The sequence below is a fragment of the Tachypleus tridentatus genome, chromosome 4, assembly GCF_004210375.1.
Source record: "Tachypleus tridentatus isolate NWPU-2018 chromosome 4, ASM421037v1, whole genome shotgun sequence".
Taxonomy (NCBI): Eukaryota; Metazoa; Arthropoda; class Merostomata; order Xiphosura; family Limulidae; genus Tachypleus; species Tachypleus tridentatus.
The window spans coordinates 48402696-48428872 of NC_134828.1; the positions used below are offsets into that span (position 1 = coordinate 48402696).

Consider the following 26177-nt stretch of genomic DNA (forward strand, 5'->3'; position numbering starts at 1 on the left):
GTAAATTTATCAGATCTAGGTTTGGAATAAAGTGGATTATTAACTGATAGAGTAAATTTGATTATAGTTTATATGTATAATTAATATTTATTGCACTTTTTTAATTTTGTAATTCCAATTCAGTCTGAAATATAGATAGATTGGCTAAATAATCTCTTTTTCATCCTTTAAAATACAATGAAATAAGATCAGTGTTGAGATATATTTCAGCTCTACATTTATATTTGTAGATAATAAAACATCTCTCACAGACACATGAGACAAAGTAGTAGGTGGTATTATTGACTTGAATAGCATGCCAATCATTCATTGCACTACAAACAAAGAAAAGTGAAAAAAACTAAAGTTATCAAACAAGACATTATATTTTGAATCTAATGAAGCAGAAACAAATTTACATTGTAAAGTAAATTAAATATCAATTTAGAATTACAGTGATTCTTCAAACACTCTTTGAAACGAAAGAAATTAGTTCACTATTTATATAGGGTATGTGAATATTCGTAGTTATACAAAAATATGAAAGAATATTTATTTAGATATGATATGATTTAATGAAGAGATCTGTTTGTGTTAGAGAAAGTTCTATTTCTAAAGTATGTGATGAATTTTAAAATTAAAAATGTTACATTGTAAGATCATAAGTTCTGTCTATGTAGTCTTAAGTATCTTCAATATTTACTTACTTTAACAGTTATATGAGGATATATTTCACAGGAAAAGAAGAACTGGAAAAAAAAAAAAAAAAAAAAAATAGCTGATGCCAAGCAAATAAGAGCTTCAGCCCTTTTGGCAAAATAAAGTCCAATGAACGTTTATACAACTTACCATGGGTGAGTTTAAATACACATTTCAAAGTGCATTTTTATATGGTAATTTTTCTTTATCATATCCACACGATATTTTATATTTACCAAAGTTTTTCATTAAATCAATTTTATTTTTAGTTATATCAAGAATTTTACTAAAATTGTTTATTTCTTTATATATTGGAAAAATATTTATTTGTTTACTAAATTATTTTATTATTTGACAAATTAAGCCAGGTATCAAAGACAGTACTAAAAATTATTCTTTTACTTTTTTGAACAAATGGTTTTAGCTTAATATTTCCATCTTTGTTTTTAGTTTTTTTACAGCCCTATCAACAATATCAGGATTAAGACATCTTTCTAGTGCTATGTACTTAGATAATAATATTTCATTAGTAGTGTGAGAAGATTATCAATGTGATGCAATGATTATAAAGACAGGTTCTCAATAAATAGTATTTTTTAATTTATCCTTATTCTAATGTTACTAGTATTAATATATGTGAATCTACTGAGCTACTTCAGTATAAAAATGTAAATTTAACATGCTGAATAAGAATGATGGACCTGATATAAATGCTATCATATCAGCAGATAGTGTGAAATTCTGTAATCTGTAAATAGTATTATGGTGATTTGGTAAGCATATAAACGTTAACTCTTAAAAAACATTGAATACCCAAGAATGACAAAGTAAGTATTTTAAGTTGCAAGATATAACTTGGTATATCAAAAGTATATGACAGGTATGTCAAAAATTGACATAGTATATGTCAAAACATGTTGAGTGTATGAGACAGTTTCCAATATCATTGCCTTTTGTTTTTCTGTACAGTAAGTTATTTAATATTTAATTGTAATTTTGAAACTGGGAACAGTCTCACTATTATAATTGAATACAAAAAATCGTTGTTTTGGTAAAATGTGAATTTTTAATATTTTCAGATCATGTAGCAAGAAAATTTGGGTCAAAGATACACAAATTAAAAAACATTATGAGAAATAAAATGCCTACAGAAAAAATGTTCACCATGGCTGTATAAGATAACTAGACTTATATCTTAGTTTATTAGAAAGCTGTAGTTGTGAAACAGTGACAAAAATTTGTATTGCTGCAAGTGAATGTTTGCAGCTTTTACCTTTATAGCTATTTTACACAGATGTTTAAGATATTACTTTTGCAGAGCTCCACAACTTACAAATTAAATCACACACATTTAAGTGATTAAAAACTAAGAGGCCCAGCTAGAAAACTGTTTTATACAATAATGATGACAAAAAACATTTCACTTACTCAATATAACTGGTAATTAATATTGTAAGGCCTCTATTTACAGCCCTTAGAAGAAACAAAAAACTCTACTTTTCACAGTTGAAACATTTTTCCCTGGCTATTACAAATTTGGTTTGCTAAATTAGTCCATTTATGTCATTTTGAGCATTATTCTGAGACAGAAATTATACAAATATCATTTAGATTGATATTTTTGTAACAACTTGTAGGTATCTTAAAGTGACTGTCTGCAACTTGAATAATTCTAGCTCTGAAAAAAGTTAAACAGTTTTTTGTTGTGGTGTTTCAACTGTAATTCATGAATAAATTACCAAGTGCCAATGAATTAAAACACTCTTATCAGTGTGCCTATGATGTAATAAATGTTTCACATCTTCACCAAACAGTGCAAAAGTTTCTCCTTGAACTTACTTCATGATATTTGATCCAATTGAAAAAAGCTGACACTAATAACTGATAATCCTTCCAGACTTCTTGTTAAAACTGGTGCTTTCAGATAAACAACAAGATAAATAGTCTGCTGTTAATAATTCCATTCCCATGAGCATTAATCTCAAAATTAAATTAGCAGTGATGCATTGGTTTTTCTTTGGATATGAACATTGGGTTCAGGGAAGGAGTTACATTTGAAAAAGCTTATTTTTAGATAGTATTTGAAAATGCATGCATATTCATGAATTGTAGATTTATGGAGGTGTTATTTGTACTTTAGGTGCATTTCCTTGTACCAATAACACAATAATATACAAAGCTTCGAAGAAAGCAAATGTTTATTAGTTTTCAGTCACATACTGAAATCAATGACTGGTTCAAGAGAAAGTTGGCTGAAGAAACTGGAATCAAGTAATGCCATTTGGTTCCTTTCCTATCAAGTCCTCTTAATGCGACTGTAACAACTTTTAAATGTGGCATGTCTGTTGACAATTTTTCAAAGTTTTTACGTCTTAAAATTGTCTTCATCAAAACTAGTTAAAAAGGAAAGTACGTAGCCATAGCTATAACAATAAGCATAGTTGGCAATGTAGAAAGTAGTTCAAAGGGCAGCACAAAACCTTGGAACATTCTTTTTAAAGAGTGTAATTAACCCTCACAAAATGCTGTGAAGACTAACATAGTTATGAGATAAAATTCTTTTGTATTGGCTATATACTGTTTAATAGAAGAACTTACCAGTATTACCACAGTTGGTATGTTCTCATTGTTAGAGCATTTATCTGACTGTTATGGAGCAGTGTTAGTGTCTTTAACTTACATCTACCTGCACTTTGTCAATACTGATATTTACATTTCTTTAATACTGTGATAACTCTACCATACATAGTTTTCAGTTACATTAATTCTTCAATTAAATTCTGTTCATCGCCAAATTTGTCTTTTAAGGCTTCTTCAATGTCACTCTGCTGCTGTTAAGCACAAAGTTACATAATGGGCTATATGTGCTGTTGAAACCCAATATTTAGCATCATAAATTTTTGGATATACAAGACTGTTTCTTTTAAGAATTATTATTTAGTTTATCTAGTGAGTTAATATTTAATGATTATTTATTTTTCCTAACAAAAAGGTTAAAAGTAATTATTATAAAGACAACAGTTAAATCAAATTTCATTATGTAGCCCAGTACAAGTCATCTGCCGTGTTTGCAGATGAGTGTTGTATTGGGTTTTAGTAATATTGTTGCCATCATGTAACTTGAAATTTTGGTATTTTTTCATTACCTTAAGTGAGTATTGTTCCATTATGGCATTGTATACCTTATAGAAAGTTTGAGGCCTCAGTGAACAAGATATCTATATACATATAACAATATGACTTCTTAGCACAAGTAGAGAAAAAACAAGGTGAAAGTAAAATTCAGCCACAAAAAGTTAGTAAACATAAAGTTAACTAGTGTGTAAGTGATTAGCCAAAACAAGTAATACCTTATAATGAGTTTCACAGTTTAACAGTGACAAGGAGAATAATCTGTCTTATTAAAGGGTGTTCTAAATTAATTGAACCTGTCTGTGTGAACTTTGACAAAAAGGAAACAATTATTTAAGTTCACTGCAGCTATGGATGTAACCTATAGTGTAACATAAATGAATCTATCACAGATTGTACAGAAATAAACAAAGTAAAGAAAAAGTTAGATACAATTATAATATCCTATAATGTAAAGAATTTTTATGCATGCATTTGACTTGTTTAGAGTATATTCTATTAAAACAAGTGGATTGTGTGCTGTCCATTTATTGTTGTAATTTATTATCAACAAGTCGCAAACACCTATTGTAAAAGAGTCCAAACCTATATTTACATAAGAATCTGACATAAATCCTCAAACTTACCACTCAGTCGTAAAAGGGCTCTTCAGTATCACTTGGTAAAATAATGACCTTTCATAGCCCTCTATATTTAACCTATTCATGAAGGTGATCTGTGAATCTCATTCTCTTATTTTTCGTCATGTTTTTGGTTTTATCTTTTAACTTCTTTATGAGGTTCCTAGTAACTTTCTGTTTTGACTCTATTCATTTTATTTTCTATCTGATTCTTCATACCATTATTTAAAGACCATCAGATGTTTGAAGTTCCAGTACAGTTTTTAGCCCTATATACATTCTTAAATCCTAGTTTAACCAATTATGTGATATGATTTTCATGAATATTTTGAAAATGATTGATACTTACGTTGGGTACTCAGGCACAGTGTCTTTGTAAGTAAATATATCTTTGACATAGTTATTGTAGAACCACTTCACTTTAAAGTGCAGGTTCATGTATGCTGAACTTTTACACAAACGGTGCTGCTCGTGCTCTGAGGAAAAGGAACAGTGAATATGAATAAAGAAAACAAAAGAAAAGCTCCATGCACCAACATGAACTTATCTACCTACATTAGAAAATGTATATCATGAGAAATATACAATGTTTAAAAGAATGATAAATTATTTATCTGCTGTAAACATGTGCCATACCATGACACTGCATCATATTATTGTTACTTATTTGAAGTTTATGTGAATTATTTAGATATTGACTTTTAAACATCTTGAAATATTTAAATAATTTCATAGTTACAAATTGATTTTATTAACTTTGACATTCAAAGTTCTTGCTGCAAAACTTGATATTCATAAAAGTAGATTACATATACCATTATTTAAAGTAAGCTTCATAAGTTTACAACACAGAGTAATATGATTAATAATTATACTGTAGAGTAGAATATAAAACATTTTCAGTTACATTTAATGTTTTCTCTCATGTTGTTACTTGAAAATCACATGTAATTGTCAAAATGTATTAAATAATTATAATGTAATCCTGCATTGTAACTTTACAATCGACATTATTACTGGTAATTCATGGATAGACTTCTTTGTAAATAAATTTGGTAAATTATTTTGCAAAGTAAGTCTTTTATTCTTTACTTAAGCTTTAAATTACATTTTTTCTTGCTCTTTCAATAACCTCAGTTTATATTTTAAATATACATTTCTGTACTCATCTACATACTTTTACACACAACTATAGAATAATTATAAAGTAGTTATTAAGTTAAATTAACTGTGTCTTTAGAAACAAAAGGAATCTTAACCTAGTGCTCACTCAAAATATACGTAAATTCACCATCTAAGGCATACTTTATATCTACAGCAAAAAGACTCCACATGGTAGAAGCACTAAGCTGACCAACATTTAATTCCTGGGGAAATCTAGAATACAAAGCATGAAAACCATGAGTTTTTCTCTCTGCTTTAAAATCAAACACAATACTAAACATAATTGGATCTAATTTTAGTTTTTCAGGAAACTTTAGTGGCAACCTATCCTTCAATATTGGTATTAGATCTGGAATTAAACTGGTTTCCTTGGTCTAGAAGATTATGAGGCTCCTCACAAAAGACTCTCAGGATCAGCTAGAACTGAGTAAGGTTAATAAAAGAAGGCAGAGCTTATTTCCTATGTACAAAGAATGGTAGAACTCAGGAGAAATGTTACTACTAGGAAAATAGATAAAGTATTTTTTCTTCTTGTTTATTACCAATACAATTGTGTTTCATCATATGTGAAAACACTGTATTTGGCTACTTCTTAATCTTAAAAGTTGTACAAATTATACACAGGAAGAAATTCACTCACCTGGTTTGGGTTACCTCTAGCCAAAACTCAAGAAGTATCACATTTTATCACACTGTTCATCAAATCTTGAGCAATGTAACTTATTTTTCATATTCTATTATAAGAAAACATAAGATTTGCATTTGCTTATACATTAATATGTCACTTTAAAGCAATGTTACTCTCTCAAGGTAGCCAAATGCCTCGTCATCTAATTAGTGACGTGCATGAATGGATTAACGAGATTCCCATTATCTCTATCTACTATCTAGTGAAACCACAGCCACTATTACAATATATAAATATTGTGTGTGTGTGTGTGTGTGTATATATATATATATACATTTACACAGATATCCTCCACATAATCTGTGTTGGTTTCTCAATGCCTGTTCCATTGGCTGTGGTTTTGACTTTTGTAAAGTTATGGTAAACTTTTTTATTTTTGTTATATTCCTGTAAAGAATGCTTTAATCTGAATTATTTATAACACCCACAAATCCATTTTATGTTCAGCAACAAAATAATTTTATAAACTTATCATCCATCATATCCTTTTTACTTTTATACACATCAACACTTGTAATATCTATAGCTTATCATTTATATGTTCGTATACAAACAAGTAACATTTTATCACTGCTTCTGACATCACAGGTAAGAGCTGTCATTTAATTTAGAGAGACTAAATAACTGTGTAATCATTATTTAAGAAGAGCTCACCACTTTACAGTATTATGTTTGGAAGTAAAAAGTGAAAGTTAAATGTAAAATAAATCATCTAATGTTTTAATGCAGACAGACACTGAGTGGCTGCTTTATTAAGATATTTAAATGCATTTATAGAGTACATAACAATACTTATGATGTGATGAATTAGTGATTGCTTGGGGCCAATAAATACAGAAATGCAATTATCTTATGCTTTGTCCATAATACATTGGTTAAGAGCAAATAACTTTCCTATTTTGAAAAGGGCACAACTGTTGTTATTTCATTGAAAAGATGTTGAAAGATATTTGTCATAAATTCATACATGGTCTATAAACAGTGTCAACTATTTAAAAAATATGGAAAAACACATTATATTATTTATAAATTAATGATAACAATTGGCCCATCTTGGCCATCCCATCTATTACACTAAACACTGAAACAAAATGAAAACACTAAAAACCAGCCCTTATCATTTACATATTTGTTAAGACTTTCCTTAAACACCCTGAAATTAACTGCCTCTGCATCTGAAAACAACTCATTCCAAAGGCCAACCACCCTTTCAAAAAATAAAGCTTTTTTAGTTTAACAATCTTAAATCTATCTAAACTCCTCTCCTTTTTAAAATCTATCCTCATATGATAAGCTCTCTGTCTCAGACATCATCCTAGTAGCCCTTCTCTAAATATTTTCCAACAATTCAATGTTTATTTCTAAAGTGAGGAGCCCAAGAATGAACACACTACCCCAAATGTGGCCTAAAGAATGACCTTTACAATGACATTATAACCTCTTTAGACTTATTTCAATACCTCTGTAGATACAACATAAAATCCTATTTGACATGTAACTAGCAACAGCACTTTGCTTGGATGGCTTAATAGACTCCTGAACCAGAACACAAAGATCTTATTTTTCTGTAACACTGTTAAGGGTATTCTATCAAAATTAACTCACAATTCAAATAGTAATATCCCATATGTATTACATTGCATTTAGTATAATTAAAATTCATCTACTAAAACCATCTCACCAAATAATCCATACTCTTTTCTAAACTAGCAACAGCATCCTCACAGCAACACCCAAAAGTTTAATATCATCAGCAAGTTTAACACTCCTACGAAAAGTTGGGCCTAATAGGCCCCAGAGCAACTTGAAAGGTTATTAATATTAGGCTAATAATTTTGTATTTAAATGAAATTGCCATTTAAATCCATTAATGAATGGATTAACGAGATTCCCACTGTCCCTATCTACTATCTAGCGAAACCACAGCCAGGGGAACGGGCTTGGAGAAATCAGGACTAGAAACGTCTTTTCGTAGGAGTGTTAAATAATTTATTGACCATTTCTTCATCTATGTTATTGATATAAACCAAAAAGAGTCCTCACACAGGGGCCTGAGTTACCACACTCTCAACATTAATCCGATCTGACTGAACTTCTTTTATAACAACCATCTGCTTTCTTCCATCCAGCCAGTTTTCTATTCATTGAACAAACCTATCTCCCACACTAAGACATAAGTTTTTAAGATGCCTTTGATATAGCACCTTGTTAATTGCTTTTTGAAAATCTAAAGACACCAAATCCACACCTATACTCTTATCTACCTAAGCAGTTACCATTTAAAAAAGTATATCATATATGGATAAGGTAAATTTTGCCCCTTATGATTTTCTTTCTTTTTTTTTGTAGTCCAAGCACAAATTACACAATGGACTATTTCTGCTCTGCTCACCATGGGTATTGAAACACAGTTTTCTTCTTGTGACTAACTATTCAAATAAATTTTAAACTTTCACAAAGCATTTTTAACTGACTTTCAAAATGTTTTCCCACCACCGATGTAAGACTAATACGTGTGTAATTACTAGAGCAGCTTCTATCATTTCCCTTAGACAGTTAGTAATATTAGCTAATTTCCAATCTTCTGGTATGTTCTCACTATTCCAGAACTTAGAAAAAAAAACAGTAGCAAGTGGCTCACATGCACAATATAAAACCTTCTTCAAAACTCTTACATGAATATCATTTAAGCCAGAAGCTTTATCATTCTTTAAACTTTTCAGTTTTCTTGACAAGCTTGAAAGTAATGTGACAGCCTTGTTCAGCCTAGCTTCCACCTAGCAAGTACTTATGAAAAGGAATATTGCTTACATCTACATTTATAAACTGGAGAAAGAGTAGAATTTAGTAACCTAATCATATCATAATCATAGAGCAAATGCTCTATTCCCATCCTAAAATTGTGCTTATCCTGAATGTATTTAAAGAAATTCTTACTATTATCCTTATTATTAATTATTACATTTTTAGCCAACCTATTTTCATATAGTGTTTTCCTCAATATTTCCAATTAATTCAGTTACCCAAATCACAAAATTTAAAACCAAAATCTCATTATGTCTTACCTCCATATGCAGTAAAACATCAAGCAAAATTGAGCAATAATCACTTGCAAGCAGATGTTTTGTAAACTCCATCCTATCAATCATTTCTATACAAGAAGTTAATAATAAGTTACATTGTTTTTCATAAATTCCCAAACCAAATGAACAGTGTTAAAAAGTGCAATGGACATCTGGTTATGTCTCAACTAGATAACTTCTTTAACAGTGGTTTGTATTCAATTACTTCCAAGTGTACAATATGAAGGATGTTGCAAAAACTGTTACATGACATCCATAAACTAGTCTGAAAACACTTATTTCAGGTGCCAGCAATAAATTACAGATTCACTGGTGATCACAGTATAATTATGCACAATTAATGTCTTGGAGCATGTTGTTTATGACTCACATTCTATACTGAGAGGATAAAGAATATATTTTTGATAAAACTTCGTAACGGAGTGATCCTTCTTGTCTTCATGATAGTGAAAGCTAGTGAAGGTGATGTAATAATGTTATTTATCATAACAAAGACTGGGTCTGTTGCTGATTATCTTTGAACATAATGCAATTTTTTTACTTTATTGGCCAAGAACTCTACCATGATGCAACAATTCATTATACTTTTATTTCCAGAAATTTGTTCAAAAGGCATGACAGTCGCTTTAGACATCTTTATTAACAAAGCCCAATCATTGAACTCTAATACAATTATCTTTGAAATGAAATTTTGTTTAATTCACTAGCATATTCTTTCTCTGATGTGAATCAGTTAACTATAAATAATAGTCTTCAATTAATGGACTAAAATAGAAAAGACACCTTCATGTGTATTGTGGACTTTATGTCATATTAAATTCAGACTATAATAAAGCATATCATAATTAAGTGTCTGCATATTACAGACCTACAATAACAAAAATATGAAGCATAAACAAATGTGCTTCTTGTTCCTTAGTTAAGCCTGCAAACAGAAAATATAACAAAAGACGAGCTGGATATTTTTCAAACCCTCAGAGGCAATTTCACAAGAAATGCCTTAAAAAGCATGAGTTGACTTACTGGTTTAATATTATTACTTTATCTTGTATTTTATCCTTACTGGTTTCTACTTTTTCTTGTTCTGGGACAGTTACCACAGTTAAGACTTACAAGTTACACACTATTACATAAGCAGTTTATCCTCTTCTGACACAAATATCATGCTTACAACTTACTGGATTAATACAACTCATAAATATGTTTATATAACTCTGGCAAAGACATCACACTTAAAATGTATTTGGTGCATACTATTACATGACTATCCTCTTCTGGCACAGACATTACAGTGAACATTTACTGGTTTAATACTGTGACATAACTACTTTATCCTCTTCTGGCAGTTAACATTTAATGGTTTAATACTACTGTGTAACTATTTATCCTCTCCAAGCATAGAAACTCCAGTTAAGACTTACTGATTTCATACTATTACTTAATTACTTTATCCACTTTTAGAACACAAAGTACAGTTAACACTTACTGGTTTAATAACTACTTCACACCCTCCTAACACAGACACTCTAGTCAAAAACTTACTGGTTCAATACTATTACATAACTACTTCATATTCTTCTTACACAGATACTATGGCTAAAACTTATTGGTTTCACACTGTTACATAACTACTTCATCCTCTTCTAACACAGACACTACACTTAAAACTTACTAATTCCACATAACTACTTAATCTTTAAAAGCACAGATTCTATGGTTAAAACTTCTGCTTCATGTATCAGTGCATAACTATTGTTATTCTCTTCTATAACAGATATCATATTTATAACTTACTGATTTAATACTGGTACATACGTATTCCTATCTTCTTCTATCACAGATACCATCAGTGCTATCAGCTTGTGCCAGAAGTCAAGATTATTTAAACTTGGCCCATGGTCATCTAAAGTTCCTTCTTGGCTTGAGTTGTCTTGCCCTTTTTTTTCTTGAGGATCCACTTGAAATTCTCGACTGTACAGATCATGGCAGTTTTCAAATAAAAACTGATAAGTAGATCGAAGACAAGCTTTCACACAGTCTTTGACCACAGTACTAGCCCGTGGTGGACTGGCCAGTTTCTGTACCTTACGGTATTAAAAATTCTTCTTAGTGTACCCTTACAGATTTGTGTGTATAAAAACTTATTTTTTTAATGTTTTATTAAACTTAATATATGAAGATCTAATTATCAATATTTAATGTTATGTAAAAAGGGTACTTGATATGTTTTGGTTTAAACTGAAATTAGTAGTATGAAATTAGAAACAGTAATTAGCATCATTTATGTAACAGATAGTGTAAATCAGATAGTAGCATGATATAACATTTAATTACGAATATGCACTATATCAATAATTTGTGACAATCTTTCTGAATGCATTCTAAAAATACAAAACTTACTTTCATTCTAAAGAAAGTGATGCTGGTCAGAAGATCAACAGTAGACTTAAGATCTTGAAGTTTCTCAGGGGATGAGACAGGGAAGTTATTCTGGACATAAAAAAGAAGTTTATTATATAAATTCACTGTCAAATAACATTGCTTATTTTCACTACAATATTATTATATATTTTTTTTCGATAACTAAACTTATTCATATACAATAATACTTACAGTAAAAGCTGAGAACATATACTAGAATAACAGCTTATGATTGTTTACTATTACATTAATACCTGTTCTATAATATTACATATTTAAAATCTCTACATATATCCTATATTCTGTTTGATACTACCATGAATGCTACTGACACTGGTACTTTTCAACTGTTCTCAGAATATAACAAACACCATTTCAATGAAAGTTGCATAAAAAAGAATTTATATTCACACTATTTCTGATACTATATAACATATGTCATTTGCATTCCATTTATTTTGGATGTTCTATTTAAGCTTGTTATATTCCTTTACCCAAAACTACCTGTGTTCATTTATTAACAAATGTGTTTTTAGTACTTTGGATACTTATAAACAAAAAGAAAAAGAAATTCCAGTATTTATGCCTTTCTTTAAGGGAGTATTTAATAAATGTCTCTTTGGTAGCTTGGACATTCATAAACTTATTGATGCACCATCTAGTGACCTAATAGGTATGTTTTTTTACAAAAAGAAAGATAAGTATTGGGTTGAGGAATAATTCGTGAGCGTTTTTTCAAGTTAAAAATATATATTCATAAATGAAACGCTTTCGCAAAATATGTCATGTCATTTGGTAGATAATTTTTTGCTCTAATAGATGGTGTGTTTGATTTTCATATGTCTTTAATTTTTGCTTTCATTTTCAGCTCATTAAATGGAATGTCAAGTGGACAAAATCGAGCATTTTCGACAGCATCTGCTTTTCGCATTTAATTTCTTGCAATTTCGTTTAAAACAATGCATACTATATACCTAGGTATTACATGAAATAAAGTATCATAATAAATGTTTTGGGTGTAATGTGTTCAAGCATTGAAGTATTGTATAGTCTTGCATGTAATGCTTGAATGAAATTATTTAAAAATGCTCACAAATTATTCCTCAACCTAATACATAGTTAGCTGTTATGCTTCCTTCTTCTAAACATGACTCCTTTACTTAAAGATATAACTTGAAGTTTGGACTTTATGAGTTTACTTTTAAGAACAAAGTTACTATGAAATGCAAGAAAGTCCTACTTTAGCAACAGCTTCAAAGTGTTTGTTTGCAAAGATATGTTACTGATTTTGGTATTCCTCTATAAATTTCAAAGTTACAGTCTGTCATTGTGCTTATACATATTTGTTTGACCAAAAAACTGAACCTTATGCTGAAAATATAGTTATTATCCAGAACTAATTTACTCAGTTGTATGTCTCCATATAAATATAACACTGACTGAGTTTGTGAAGATGTAAACTAGTATTTCAAATAGATTCTTTAAAATTGAAGTGATTTTACAGAGAAAATAAAACTTTATAAGTTACTGAAAGTCTCCAAATAATTAAAAAAGCAAATAGAAAGCTGAATAAAATACTGTTCATTTGAGATATTATGAGAAACATACTGAAATGCTCCCTTGTTGTTCATTCATCCATACTATACCATAGAAGTACCAGGTGCTAAAGAATGGGTGTGTGGTGATAAATGTTTCAATTTATTTAATCACCTGTGCTTGCAGCCTTAAAATTCAACAATTCACTTGCTGCAAGCTTTACAAGCTGATTCATTTCTTACAGGGATCTAAAAAGGTTATATGCCAACAAATATTTACATCTCCAACTGTTCCCTGCTTCATTAAGTTAAAAAAGTTGTTTGAATTAAACAGCTTCAAAAATGTTTATTCTGTATGAAAAGAGGGTAAGCATTAAAATATTCAAAGATACTGTATTGATAATAAGAATATTAAATGAGATGTTTGGTTATAGAAATATGTTACCTAACTTACAAAGCCTTGGAAAATAGCTCTGTAACCACTTATTCACTTTCTTTGAATCACAGAAAAATGTTCATTCTTGGCCTATCTAAGACTTTCATAATTTATCTGACTAACATATTCTTACTATTTACCATAACACTGTCTACAGTGTATTATAAACCTACTGTTTTTTAGTCTAGAGCCACAATAAAAATATTTCTAAAATGGTTCAAAATATTTTTTTCAAAGAAATTTATTCTAATTGAATGAGTGAATTATGTTAAAAATCACACAACATTTGATACTAACAGTTATTTATAGTCTGTTTAAATGATTTTCCATATTCTGGATCAAACATCATTTGTTTTTAAATGTTTAAACACATTAAAACAATGCATTCGAATTTTTATAAATAAAAATGCAATTATTTAATTAGCTTACAGATATTATTGTTACCACATGCAATTTCAGTTTTGCTACAACCCTAACACTTCCTCTGTCCTCTGATAAAATTAATATTAATTGAATCAGACACCAAACTAAAAACATTCATAAAGAGTTCAATAACTGAAAATTTTGTATTTGCTATAATAATAATAGTTGAATGTAATTTGTAATGAAAAATTGTTTATAGAAAAAAAAAGAAGATCAGCTCAGAAAATAAATAATTCTGAAACTGTAATTTTTTCTAATCTTCTTTGTACAATTAAATTAGCAAAAACTTTATACTTATATTGATAGTTAGTAAAACCCATTTTCCAATCCAAAAAAAAACAACAACAAAAAACCATGGTTATGAAAATTACTTTCAAAATTGAGAACAAGCAGACAAACAACTTGATGGATGGATAAATGGATATAGAGAAAAAGAAATATTTTAATGAAGTTTCATATGTGCAGCAAATACCATGCGTCACAGAAATATTCACATGACAGAACACGTTGCTAAAATCATTATCAAGCAGAAGCAAATTTCCACACAGAGATTTATCTTATAAAAAACAAGGCTTAAAAGCTTGTAAATTTAATACTTTCATGAGAAAAATAAATAAACAACATTATTTATCAGTAGTTCAAAATACATAAAGAATGACTTTCATAAGATGTAGGATAATTTATACAAAGTGAAAAACTTACACGATACATTGAAAGATCTATCCTTAGGGAATTGTGAAGTTGATCAAGTAGTTTAATAAATTTTTCTTTCTACAAAAGGAAAATGGAAACAAGTTACAACCATACTGAAAATAACAAACTTGGATGTAATGACATGTAACAGCCTACAGAGATGATGCATAAGAAAATTACAGTGTCATACACTTCATCAAAATACCATTTAATCTGTATCTAATAATACTCACACTGGCAATTAAGCTCTTTTCATTTAAGGTTGAATATGGCAATCACATCATTTAGGTGCTGTTTTTTTTCATGTGGATTACTTGATACACTGATTAATCTTTGCCAAATATTTAAGATAAACTCTTTAAAGTACAGAGACTGTGAATCAGTATATGTTTGGGGCGTGACTTGAATATATCTAATCAATATTACAATGCTATGTTATTACTCAAAAACTTAGCAATTTATGTAATCAATTATTGTTACAGTAACATGTGAATCAAATGTATAACAAAATATTTGGTAAGTGCTATGGATGTAACTATTCAAAGCTCTGAGTAACATGTTGCCAGTTAACTGTGGAGTAATGTATCTGATCAACACCAAAAATGCAACAATCAACAATATAGAATACTACAAATTAAAACTACAGCAATCCATCTTTCAATGATACAAACAGAATCATTGAATACTATATTAAAATTTTAATAATCAAATATTTGGTAATCTATCTTATTAATGCTATATATAGTAACAAAAATAAATACAGAAACACATAATCAATTCACTTGAAAACCACAAAAAATGCATAAAGATAACTAAGTTGTGAATTTTATAATAGCAGAAAATATCATAATAAAATGAAGAAGTTGTATAATGCACTAATATTATGTATTTGCTTTAAATAGAACATTACATCTTGTTTTTCTTACCATAAACTTATCAATGTATGACTATAAAATATTCTTCCAACAATTTAGCCAAGGTCATCTTTTGACTTAAGTTTTTACATTTTTTGTGCAAGCTAACCCTTGATTTGAGAGTTCCATTGACCTCTTTACTTTTAATGTATAGTAACATTATATTTGCTGTACGATAGAAGATGAATCTTCACTTGATGACTTATATTTCTGAGGAAATGGATCAGAATCTGCTTGTACTTGTCAGTAGTCAGAATGTCATTATTTTTATGTGAAGTATCAACTCCGAAAATACACATTAATTCTCCTCCATGCTACATTGCACATGTTGAACATTGGCTATTATAATGTGCTCATCACCACCATCAAACAAACTGTTGTTCATTGTTACTGAAAAATTAAAACTTTGATTTATCAGTAAAGAGTACTTGTATTCAGCTTTCTGTATTACACTCTTTGTGGTCTGATGCTTATTTCAACCTATTCATTTGGTTATATCTTTTCAGCAATAGATCTTGACCAGCTGCATATTTACAGAGGCCACTTTGGACTAATACATATTTTACTGCTCTCACGTTAGCATTAACATTTGTATTTATAATAATGCCATTGACAATACCTGTACATGACTATCATTCACCTCATAAAGAACATACTCTGAGATACTTGATAAATTCTGGAAAGTTCTGGTTTTCTGGCTTAACCTGTTCTATCATTAACAGTACACTTCATGTACCCTGTTCAGAGACTTGTATACAGTTATATCTTACTGAAGAATGTCATTTTTCCATAAATTTTCCACTGAAGTATCTCATTTCTACACACTTGTCTAACAATATTTTAGTTTTTGAGAGCCATGACTTGATTCACACTACTACTAGATATAACATGACTGCCCATCCCTTTTTGCAAGCTTTATACTGTTTCCATAATTATTTCCAACATTAAAGAGGCATTTAACCAAACATTTTCCTAAAAGTGGGCTTAAGGTCACCTGGAGGGGTTACCTTTTGTAACCAAATTCCACCAAAATACATTAGTTTGTTCTCTGTCAGTCAGTCAGTGGACATTGAAATTAAGTTAAATAGAGGATGCTCAATACTGCAATTTGTACTGTCACATTCATGACATCACTAAAATGTGTACATGCCAGGAATCATGGCATCCCAGTAGTTCAGCGGTATGTCTGTAGATTTACAACGCTAAAAAACGAATTTCAATACCCGTGGTGGGAAGAGCACAGACAGCCCAATGTGTAGCTTTGTGCTTAACTCAAAACAACAACAATAGGAATCATGAGAATAATTATAAACTCTGTATGCTACAACACAGGAACTTCCAAATCAAGAAATAAAAATATTTGTTCTTCTTAATTCTGATTTTATTTACTCTTGAAACAGAACACTTTGGGGGACCCTGCAGAAGTATACCTAGTACTATAGTATCAAAAAACCTGACAATACCTCTTCGAAATCAGCCATACAACATGCAGTATTATAACAAAAGAAAAATTCAATAACATATGCATATAATGTCGATAGATCTACAGTAGTAGGTTAGCAGTTAACTATTGTACAAACGACACTACAATAGCAGGTAAGTAGTCAACATAATAAAGTTGCAAATTATTTAATAGCAAATACTTCTTGTAAACGTTAATTACCTAGCAATATACAAATATTCTGCTAATGATACTACACCATCATGTAAGTAGTTAAAACCATATGAGTATTTAACCAATACTGTTATAATAGATGAACAGAAAGTATTATAATTTAAATGTCAACACTTTAGTAGCTAGGTAATCAGTCAACAATATATAAACTTTTAATCAGCAATTATACAGTAGCAGTTATATTGTCAACAATACACAAGTATTCAAACTAAAATACTGCAATAGCAGTGAAACATCAAATAAAATTTAAGCTTTAACTAAAATTCTACAATACCAAATAGGATGTCAATACTATAGTAACAGGTAAGCAATCAACAGTATATGAATACTTAAACAAGCAGTATATCAAAGTGATATATTAAATACATAGTATTATGAACAGCATAAATTACAGCATCATGTAAGCAGTGAACAGTTTAAAAAATTGAACTGTTCATCATCAGATTTAACTTTATGCTGAAAATAACCATAGTATAAGTGAAACAATTTTGATACTAATTGAGAAAATAAAATAAATGAAAACCACAACAAATAAAGTCTCTTTAAAAGTGTATGTGTGTCTCAGACTCATACCCCAAAGTTGGAAGCAGCAAACCTGTCACTGGCTGAGACAACAGAAGATGCTGTTGTGTGTGCATAGTAAGCATTGATATTGGCAAGCAATGTGCTCATCACAGCAGGAACTCCCTGGCACATGTACTTGGTTGACAGACAGTGGAAATGACTGAAAGAAAAATAAAATAATGGATCTGGTGATTTAGAAACCATGTTTTAAACTTTCTACTATAATTAACAATAGATAGAGTTGTACTACAAAAAACATGGCTTGGTATATTGATTCAATTCCATATCTCATTGCAAATTCATCTACAATTTCTTCAGATGTGTTGTCAAAATATACTTTCCAAGCATCATCCTAAGTGAAAAACAAAACACTGACTTTTACTTAGCATGCAAAATTTATTTCTGTTATTTACATATACAACATTTGTTTTCATTTTGAAAAATGTATAAATATATTTTATGTAATTACTTTTTGTAAGATCACTTCTTCCTACATATCAATTCCAATAAGAGTCAGATGATTTACAACAACAAAACCAAACTTGGTTTAAGCCAACCACGTGGTTGTACCATGTACCACTCCAACTTAGGTAAAGTGTTACCCTGTTGATAATAAATTTTAAAGATATATACACTATGAAAAGACATTTTGTACTTGGGATCCTAAAATAATCACAGAAACAAAAAAAAATGTTTTTAACCTGTTTCTAAGCTTGAATGTGTTTTTCTAATTAAATTGGAAAATAATTGTCTTATTAATATACACTGTAAATTTTATGTTGAAATATACAGAAAAATAACATAGAAGCTTATGCAGTTTTATAAACTACCAAAAGGATTGCTAGTTCATAGTCATACATAATACAGTGTCTTAAACATAATATTTAAATGTTCCAAATAATATGTTCCAAATGTTAAGAACAAACTTTTAAAAAAACAGTAAAAGTTATTCTGATCTTTAATTAAACTTTCAAAAAAATTCTACATGTGACATCAACATTATTTATGTAACAGAAAGAATTACTAAATAATCATCCATATATTTTTTACAAAAATAACTTAAATTTACATACCTGTGAGAAACATATTATTAACATGTTAATTATTAACAAATTGCTCATTTATGTTTTTTTGGAAGAAATAAAAGCAGCTGAATGGGTATTTCAGTAGGTGCTTTAATCAAACAAACAATGTGCTTGAATGTTACTTCAGTCTTGAATTAATCGTTCTTTTAAAATAGAAATCAGCAAAATTCTCAAGCAATGCTAAATTAATTATTAGAGGTAAACACAAAAATTGTTTATACTTCCTCATAAAATTTACAATTAATACAAAGGAAAGTGTTCCACTGGATCATTTTGCATTGCACAGACGTGTCTAGTATTGTTCACTTTGCAAAGGATGTTTTTTCCTAAAAATTTGAGATAAAAAAATGAAAATTTAATTAAACAACACAAAATATTTCTAGATATTAATGAATCTTAATTTAATCATGATAGGCTACACTATTTTAAACTCTTCTGCAGGTTGTTTTAAAATGATATTTAGCAGGTAAGTGCCTGCTAAACATTGCTTATATGGACAAACTGCCTTCTGAGTTTGCACTTACATTATGCACTCACATGTATCTTCATTAGATACATCAAAGTACATCAAAACACAATCTTATACGATCCTTGATGACGAGAAACCCACTTGAAATAATGTTTCTCAGAATGGCTGGTATTGATAAGGAGAGAACAACGTTTCAACCTTCCTAGGTCATCCTAAATTAGTAATGTTAGTGTGATACTGGGCACTGTAGAGTTTGATTGCATGTGTTGAAGCTTATTGTTTCTTTTCACTTTAATTTTTGTGAAAATTGTGTCTGTGAAAATTTTGTGAAGGAAGATGGCATCATCAAATTGTAAGAAGCAAAAGTATGAAGATGAAAACAGAAATTTTAAGCTACAGTGAGAGAAAGATTCTGCACTCACTGTTAAAGGAGGTAAACCTTTGTGTCTTATCTGCAAAGTGTTACTCAGTCATTACAAAGCCAGTAACTTAAAATGCCACTATGAAACAAATCATAAAAACTTTTCATCTGATTATCCACCTAAATCAGAATTAACTCTAAACAGCCAGCAGACACTGTTGACAACGTTCAGTGAGGAAGTTGATACAATGACTGAAGCTAGTTTTCTTATATCATGGAATATTGCTCATGCTAAACACCCATATTCTGATGGTGAATTTGTTGAGAAGAATATAGCTGAAGTCGTTGCAGTGTTAGATCCAAATAACACAAAACTTGAGTGACTAATAGCACAAACATCTGCTTTACACCACACTACAGAGAGACATATCTCCCAGATCAGTGCTGATGTTACAGGGAAAATGCAAAATGCTTTAAAGAATTCTCCTGAATTCAGCTTAACCCTTCACAAATCTACAGAAAAAGCAAGACAACCCACAACTGGCAGTATTTGTTCATCATGTTTCCTCTGATGTAACTGTGAAAGAAGAAATGATGGACTTAGTGGCACTAAATGAAACAACTCGTGATGTTGACATTAAAAATGTGCTTGACAGAGCCTTAACAAATGCTGATATTCCACTGGATAAACTCGTCAGTGTTGCAACAGATGGAGCACCTGCAACTGTGGGGGATAATGCAGGATTAATTGCACATATGAAAAGTGATCCCAATTTTCCAGAGTTTCTCCCTGTTCATTGCATTATTCATCGTGAACACCTGGCAGCCAGATACTTCAAGCATAAAGATGTTATGAAATTTATTTTTGAAACTGTCAATTTTATATGCTTAAATGGGAATACCCACTGACAGTTCAAAAATTTTATTGAAGAACTGGAGCTTGAACATAAATCCAGTGATGTCTCTTTCTACTGCACTGTGAGGTGGCTGTCAACCAGCAGTGTTTTAAAATAGGTTTGTGGATCTGTTGGAGCATGTTATTACTTTTCTTGAGGAAAAGACTCTATCCTCAACTGGAAAATGATGAATGGATGCAAAATCTAATGTTCCTTACTGATATAATGAATTATCTACATACTTTCAACCTGGCATTGCAGGGGAGGGATAAGATCATTTCTGATTTTACTCAGACAATTTTCAGCTTTCAAAATAAAATAAGACTTTTTCAATGAAACATACAGTTAAAAAACTTCAGTTACTTTCCCAATCTCAAAAGGAGAGTAAATACATTCTCTGATATTGAAATAAAAGACCACAAACTGGAAGAATACAAAGATAAATTACAATAACTGTTTGAGGACTTGCAGAGCTGAAGCCCTGCTTCACCTTTCTTGTAAATCCATTCATGGTTGTCCAGTTCTCAAACTTCTGGTTACAGAATCATCTGTTGTGCTAATGAAACTACTAGAACTACAGGAGGACCTTGGAGTTGAGTTCTGGAAGCAAGTTCCAGAAATAAAATATCCTGAACTGAAGAAAACCAGTGTACAACTCATCTCAATTTTCATCACAACATACTGCTGTGAATCACTGTACTCTGTAATAAAGTTTGTGAAGTGGAGGCATCATGCAAACCTTACAAATTAACACCTGACAGAGCTAATTCATACAGCCTTGATAACATATCAGTCAGAATTTCAATGACTCACAATCAAGATGAAAACTCATAAGACTTCTACTAGCAGTAAATAGCCCAATACTTGCATCAATGTCTGTTTGTGTCAGAAAAACATTATGATAAGACTAAAATTTTGTAAGGTGGCATCTGATTCAAATATCTCCAATTTTATTGTTTTACCTATTTTCCTCCATGTTTTGACCAGACGTATATAAAGACAAATAAATATCATTAAAAATATCTCTTTTTACCTCTTTTATTTTTATTTTTGGCAGTTTCATTTAATATTAAATGAAATGCAAGTTTGCACATTTTTCTTGGGTGCTTCTGTAGTCCATTACTGTATTAAATATGCTCAATATAGTCAAAACAATAATCAGCCAGGATTTTGAAAATATTTGGTATATAATATACATGTGTACTTTGTGATTATTGAAACTAATACAAATTAATAGTTTAAAAACTATATACATGAATAAATATTATTACATTCATGTATTTCGTAATATTTATATAAAACTTGTGTAATAAAATGTGAGTGTAACAATAAAAACGTGTGTAATATTTCTTCATTTCTTGTGACTTTCAAACATATGAAGTTTATTGTATGTGGCTCTTATGTTTAGCAAGTTTGGCCACCCCTGGTATATATTAGCAGAAGTATTTTCAGTAGATGTGTAGCTGTTCAAAACCTATTGCTAAGGAGAGATAATCAAAACCAAAAGGCTTAAATAGGCATCATGATTCAAACAAAAGAGAAGGGTGCTCTTTTAAGATTAATCCAAGTTCAAACTGTTTAGAAACAATCAATAACAGTTTGTTCATTTTGCAGAGAGAAAAATGATATCACAGTAAACATGTAATACTACATATATAGTGAAGCATATATATCTTGGTAGATGAATGCTAATGAGAATGTACTTCATACAGTGATAATGGAAATCTTCACAAACATTTATGGCATTCTGAATGCTGACAGGTGTAAGTATATTCTTATCCATCATCTCATTACCTCAGAAATAAGACATTTTGGACAGGGATTCATCTTTCAACAAGGAACTGATCCCAATTTTGCAAAAAATCTGGTAAAATGATACCTTAAAGGAAAAACAAAAAGACTGAGAGAATAACTGAAACCATGGCTTAGCTGCACAGTCCTAATATGAATATGGCTATATGGTCTTATACAAAATCTTAAAACATCAGAGGTGGCAACCAAATAACACAATTTATGGAGTAACAAAGGATATTTCAACAATATTTCACAACAATGTACTGATCAAGTCAAATCACATTCATGGCAAGAACTTATGTTTAAAATTATTTCAAGTCTCAAAAAATATTTTTGGATATGAAAGACAACCCAGGATGGTTGGAAACGTTTCCTTCTCTTCACCCTGAGAGTGCATACTGAGAGTGAATGCATGTCTGTCACCACGTAGCAGCAGAAATCTCAAAATAAAATAGCTGGAGCAACCTACAAAGATAGTGCTGGCAAAAAACAAGAAAATAGTGGCTGTTACCATAGGTGCTGCTGCCAGAAGAAAAGTGATAGTGACAACTTGTCAATTTACCACAAGAAGGAAGTTGGTTGGTTGGTTGATTTAGTGTTTTATGGCACAGAGCAGCTAGGCTATCTGTGCCAAACGTCTGGTAAAAAGGTAAAAATAAATAAAATGTAGTAAAATACATAACAGGAAATGAAGGTAAAACAAAACAGCATTGAAAAACAGAAAATGCATAAAACCAATGTTGACACCTAGTTGACAATGTGAAGAGAGAAAGCAGAGTAAGAGAAGTTGTAAAGGACTTTCTCTAGCATAATGGTAATGATCATAACCTGCCAGGTTATTAGCTCTTGAGTCAATTTTGGAAAAACATCTCAAAGCAAAGAAGTTGGCATACAGAATAATCAGAAACTTCTATTTGCCAGAAGCCATTGGAGATGTTACCAGTTTCTGCAGGTAATGTGACATCTGCCAAAGAACAGTCCCTAGAGGGAAGTTAGTCAGGGTGCCAATGAGTGGCATACCTCTCACAGAAGAGCTGTTAATCAGATTAGATATAAACTTGATCTGATTAATGATCTCACAAGTGTATCCAGTAAATGCTAACACTAGTCATTTATGTTGTATGTCACCCAAACGTTCTGCCAAAGATAGAGACAGAGGAAATAACAGAAGCCCTCTTGGAAGTGTTCAGGTTAGTAGGCTTCCTAATACAAGTCTTTAGTGACAGAGGGACATAGTTTACCTCTGAACTGATGCAAGAGGTGTGAAGACTCATTAGTATTAGGCAGCTCATTAAAGCACTGTACAATACAGATGTAATGGGCTTTGTGAGAGTGTTAATGAAGTCTTTTAAAGTACATGGTTAAAAATATGTGCTAGAAAAATACACATGATTGGAACAAGTACATATAGGCAGTATTACTTGCTTTCCAAGAAGTCTCACAAATGAGCACAGGATTTTCAACCTTTGAGTTACTGTACAAAAGAACAGTAAAAGATCTGATGCAGATAATGAAAGAACTATGAACAGGAGAAGAGTCAAAAGTGAGGAACATGTATCAGTACATGTTAGACCACAGAAATTAAATGAAGAAAACTTGCCAGTTTGCTCAAGAAAGTTTGTATTCAACTCAAGGTAGTCAGAAGCACTTATATGACAAGAAAGTCAAGAGCTGATGTCTTTATTCAGCTACCAATAGTCAACAACAAACTCACCATGCTGTAGAAAGAACATTTTGAAGCACAGGAAATGGTCAACAAATGGAATATTAGATGAAAATGGATAGTAGAACCAGGATCTACCAAACCAATCTGTTGAAGAGACACTTTGCAGAAGACCTAATGGGTGCAGTAACAAGGCACAGTTGGACACTGAAAATGTGGCATTTATAGATGCATAACCAGGAGATGGTGACTTTGTCACAGAATATGAAGGCTTATTAAACCTAAGATCACTATGTAGAGATGGAACATATAAAGACATCAACATCAATAAAGAACTGACCAGTAAGCAGAAGAAAGAGCTACAAGATCTACTGTGCTAGTATGCAAATGCCTCACAGATAGACTAGAAAAGTGCAACATAAGATGAAGACAACAACCACGGATCCAGTCAAGGTGAAGCCACGCAAGATTTCCTATGCAATGAGAGGCCTTAACAAGAAGTCAAGGCCAGAATTACTGAGCCTTCAAATCTAGCCTACTTTTCACCAGTGGTAACCATAAAGAAGAGGAACTGTTCATACTGCTTCTGCATAAGTTTCCAAAAGCTGAACTTAACCTCATGACAAAGTTCATCTCCATCTTTGTGTTACCTAGAGGCTAAAATGGCAAAGTTCCTTACTAAGATTGATCTCAGTAAAAGTTATTGGCTAATTTCAATGGAGAATTAATATAACAAGAAGATAGTCTTTGTGACACCAAATACATACTAATAGTTTAAGAGGATGCAATTTGGGTTAGTCAACTAAACGTTACTAACTAGTAGCATCCAATCACATGATGAAGATAATGTTTCACAAGCTCATAAACATTGAGCATTATGTGGATGACATTCTGGCCCACACCCAGATGGAAAGACCATTTGAAGAAACTCAGACAGCTGTTCAGGCAAATGAGGGCAGCAGGTCTGATAAATGTAATCACTACATAAGTTATTCTGTGCTGAACTTTGTTGTACTCAGAGTGGGTGACCAACAGTTAGCACTAGCTAAGCCACATACAGAATGTACCAGCTCCAAAACTAAGCAACAAGTCAGAGTTTTCCTGGGGTTAGCAGGATAATATAGGAAGTCCTTCTCAAACTTTGCTGAAGTTGCTGCACCACTGACTGACCTGACCATGAAGAGCCAAACAAACAAGGTGGAGTGAGAACAACCACAGCAGATAGCACACTAAAAGTTATAAAACATGTTAAGAAGTTCATTAATCCTTACAATGCCTGACTTTAACAAACTATTCCTCATTAAGGCTTAGTTGTTAGATTTGGAACAGTATCTCTGCAAGAACATGAAAACAAACTGTTTTCCATAATGTGCATAAGTAAAAAGGCTGTTGGGCACTCAAAAGAACTTCTCCGTAATTGAACAAAGGTCTCTTTGCATCATATTTGCCATCTAGAAATTCCTGAACTATCCCTAGAGAAAGGGGTTCATTATCTAGGTAGACCATCATTCCGTTGCATATATCCAGAGGCACAAAAATGGCAGCACAAGGATCATGAGGTAGGTGTTGTATCTCCGGAACTACCTGTTTTGTACTGAGGTCATCTAGGAAACTGCAAATGTTGGTGCAAACTGTATGAGCAGATTGTGTGCGATAACTGAAAACAGTCTTTGTATGTAGTATAAGAAATCTTGTAGCTATTTCAATTTAAGTATAGCACCAGTGTTAAACCTTTCTAAATATATTATTTTAAAGCATATGGACTATGTGCTCTTTGTTTATTGTTAAAATTTATCAGCAACAAGTCAAAGACATCCTTTAAAGAATCCAGCCCATACACAGAAGACCTGACAGTTACAGAATTTTTACTACATCATTTTTTA

The 26177-nt window shown here is 30.9% G+C and overlaps 1 protein-coding gene across 1 annotated transcript in view; it reads right to left on the reverse strand.

Annotated features, from left to right (window-relative positions):
- LOC143249080 (protein unc-13 homolog B-like) overlaps positions 1-26177 on the reverse strand; it is a 169435-nt gene that overhangs the window by 71651 nt on the left and 71607 nt on the right. The window contains 7 exon segments of the mRNA XM_076498292.1: positions 4780-4906; positions 5722-5807; positions 11160-11449; positions 11766-11855; positions 14883-14951; positions 18036-18168; positions 18170-18186. Coding sequence (XP_076354407.1) covers positions 4780-4906; positions 5722-5807; positions 11160-11449; positions 11766-11855; positions 14883-14951; positions 18036-18168; positions 18170-18186 — 812 coding nt within the window.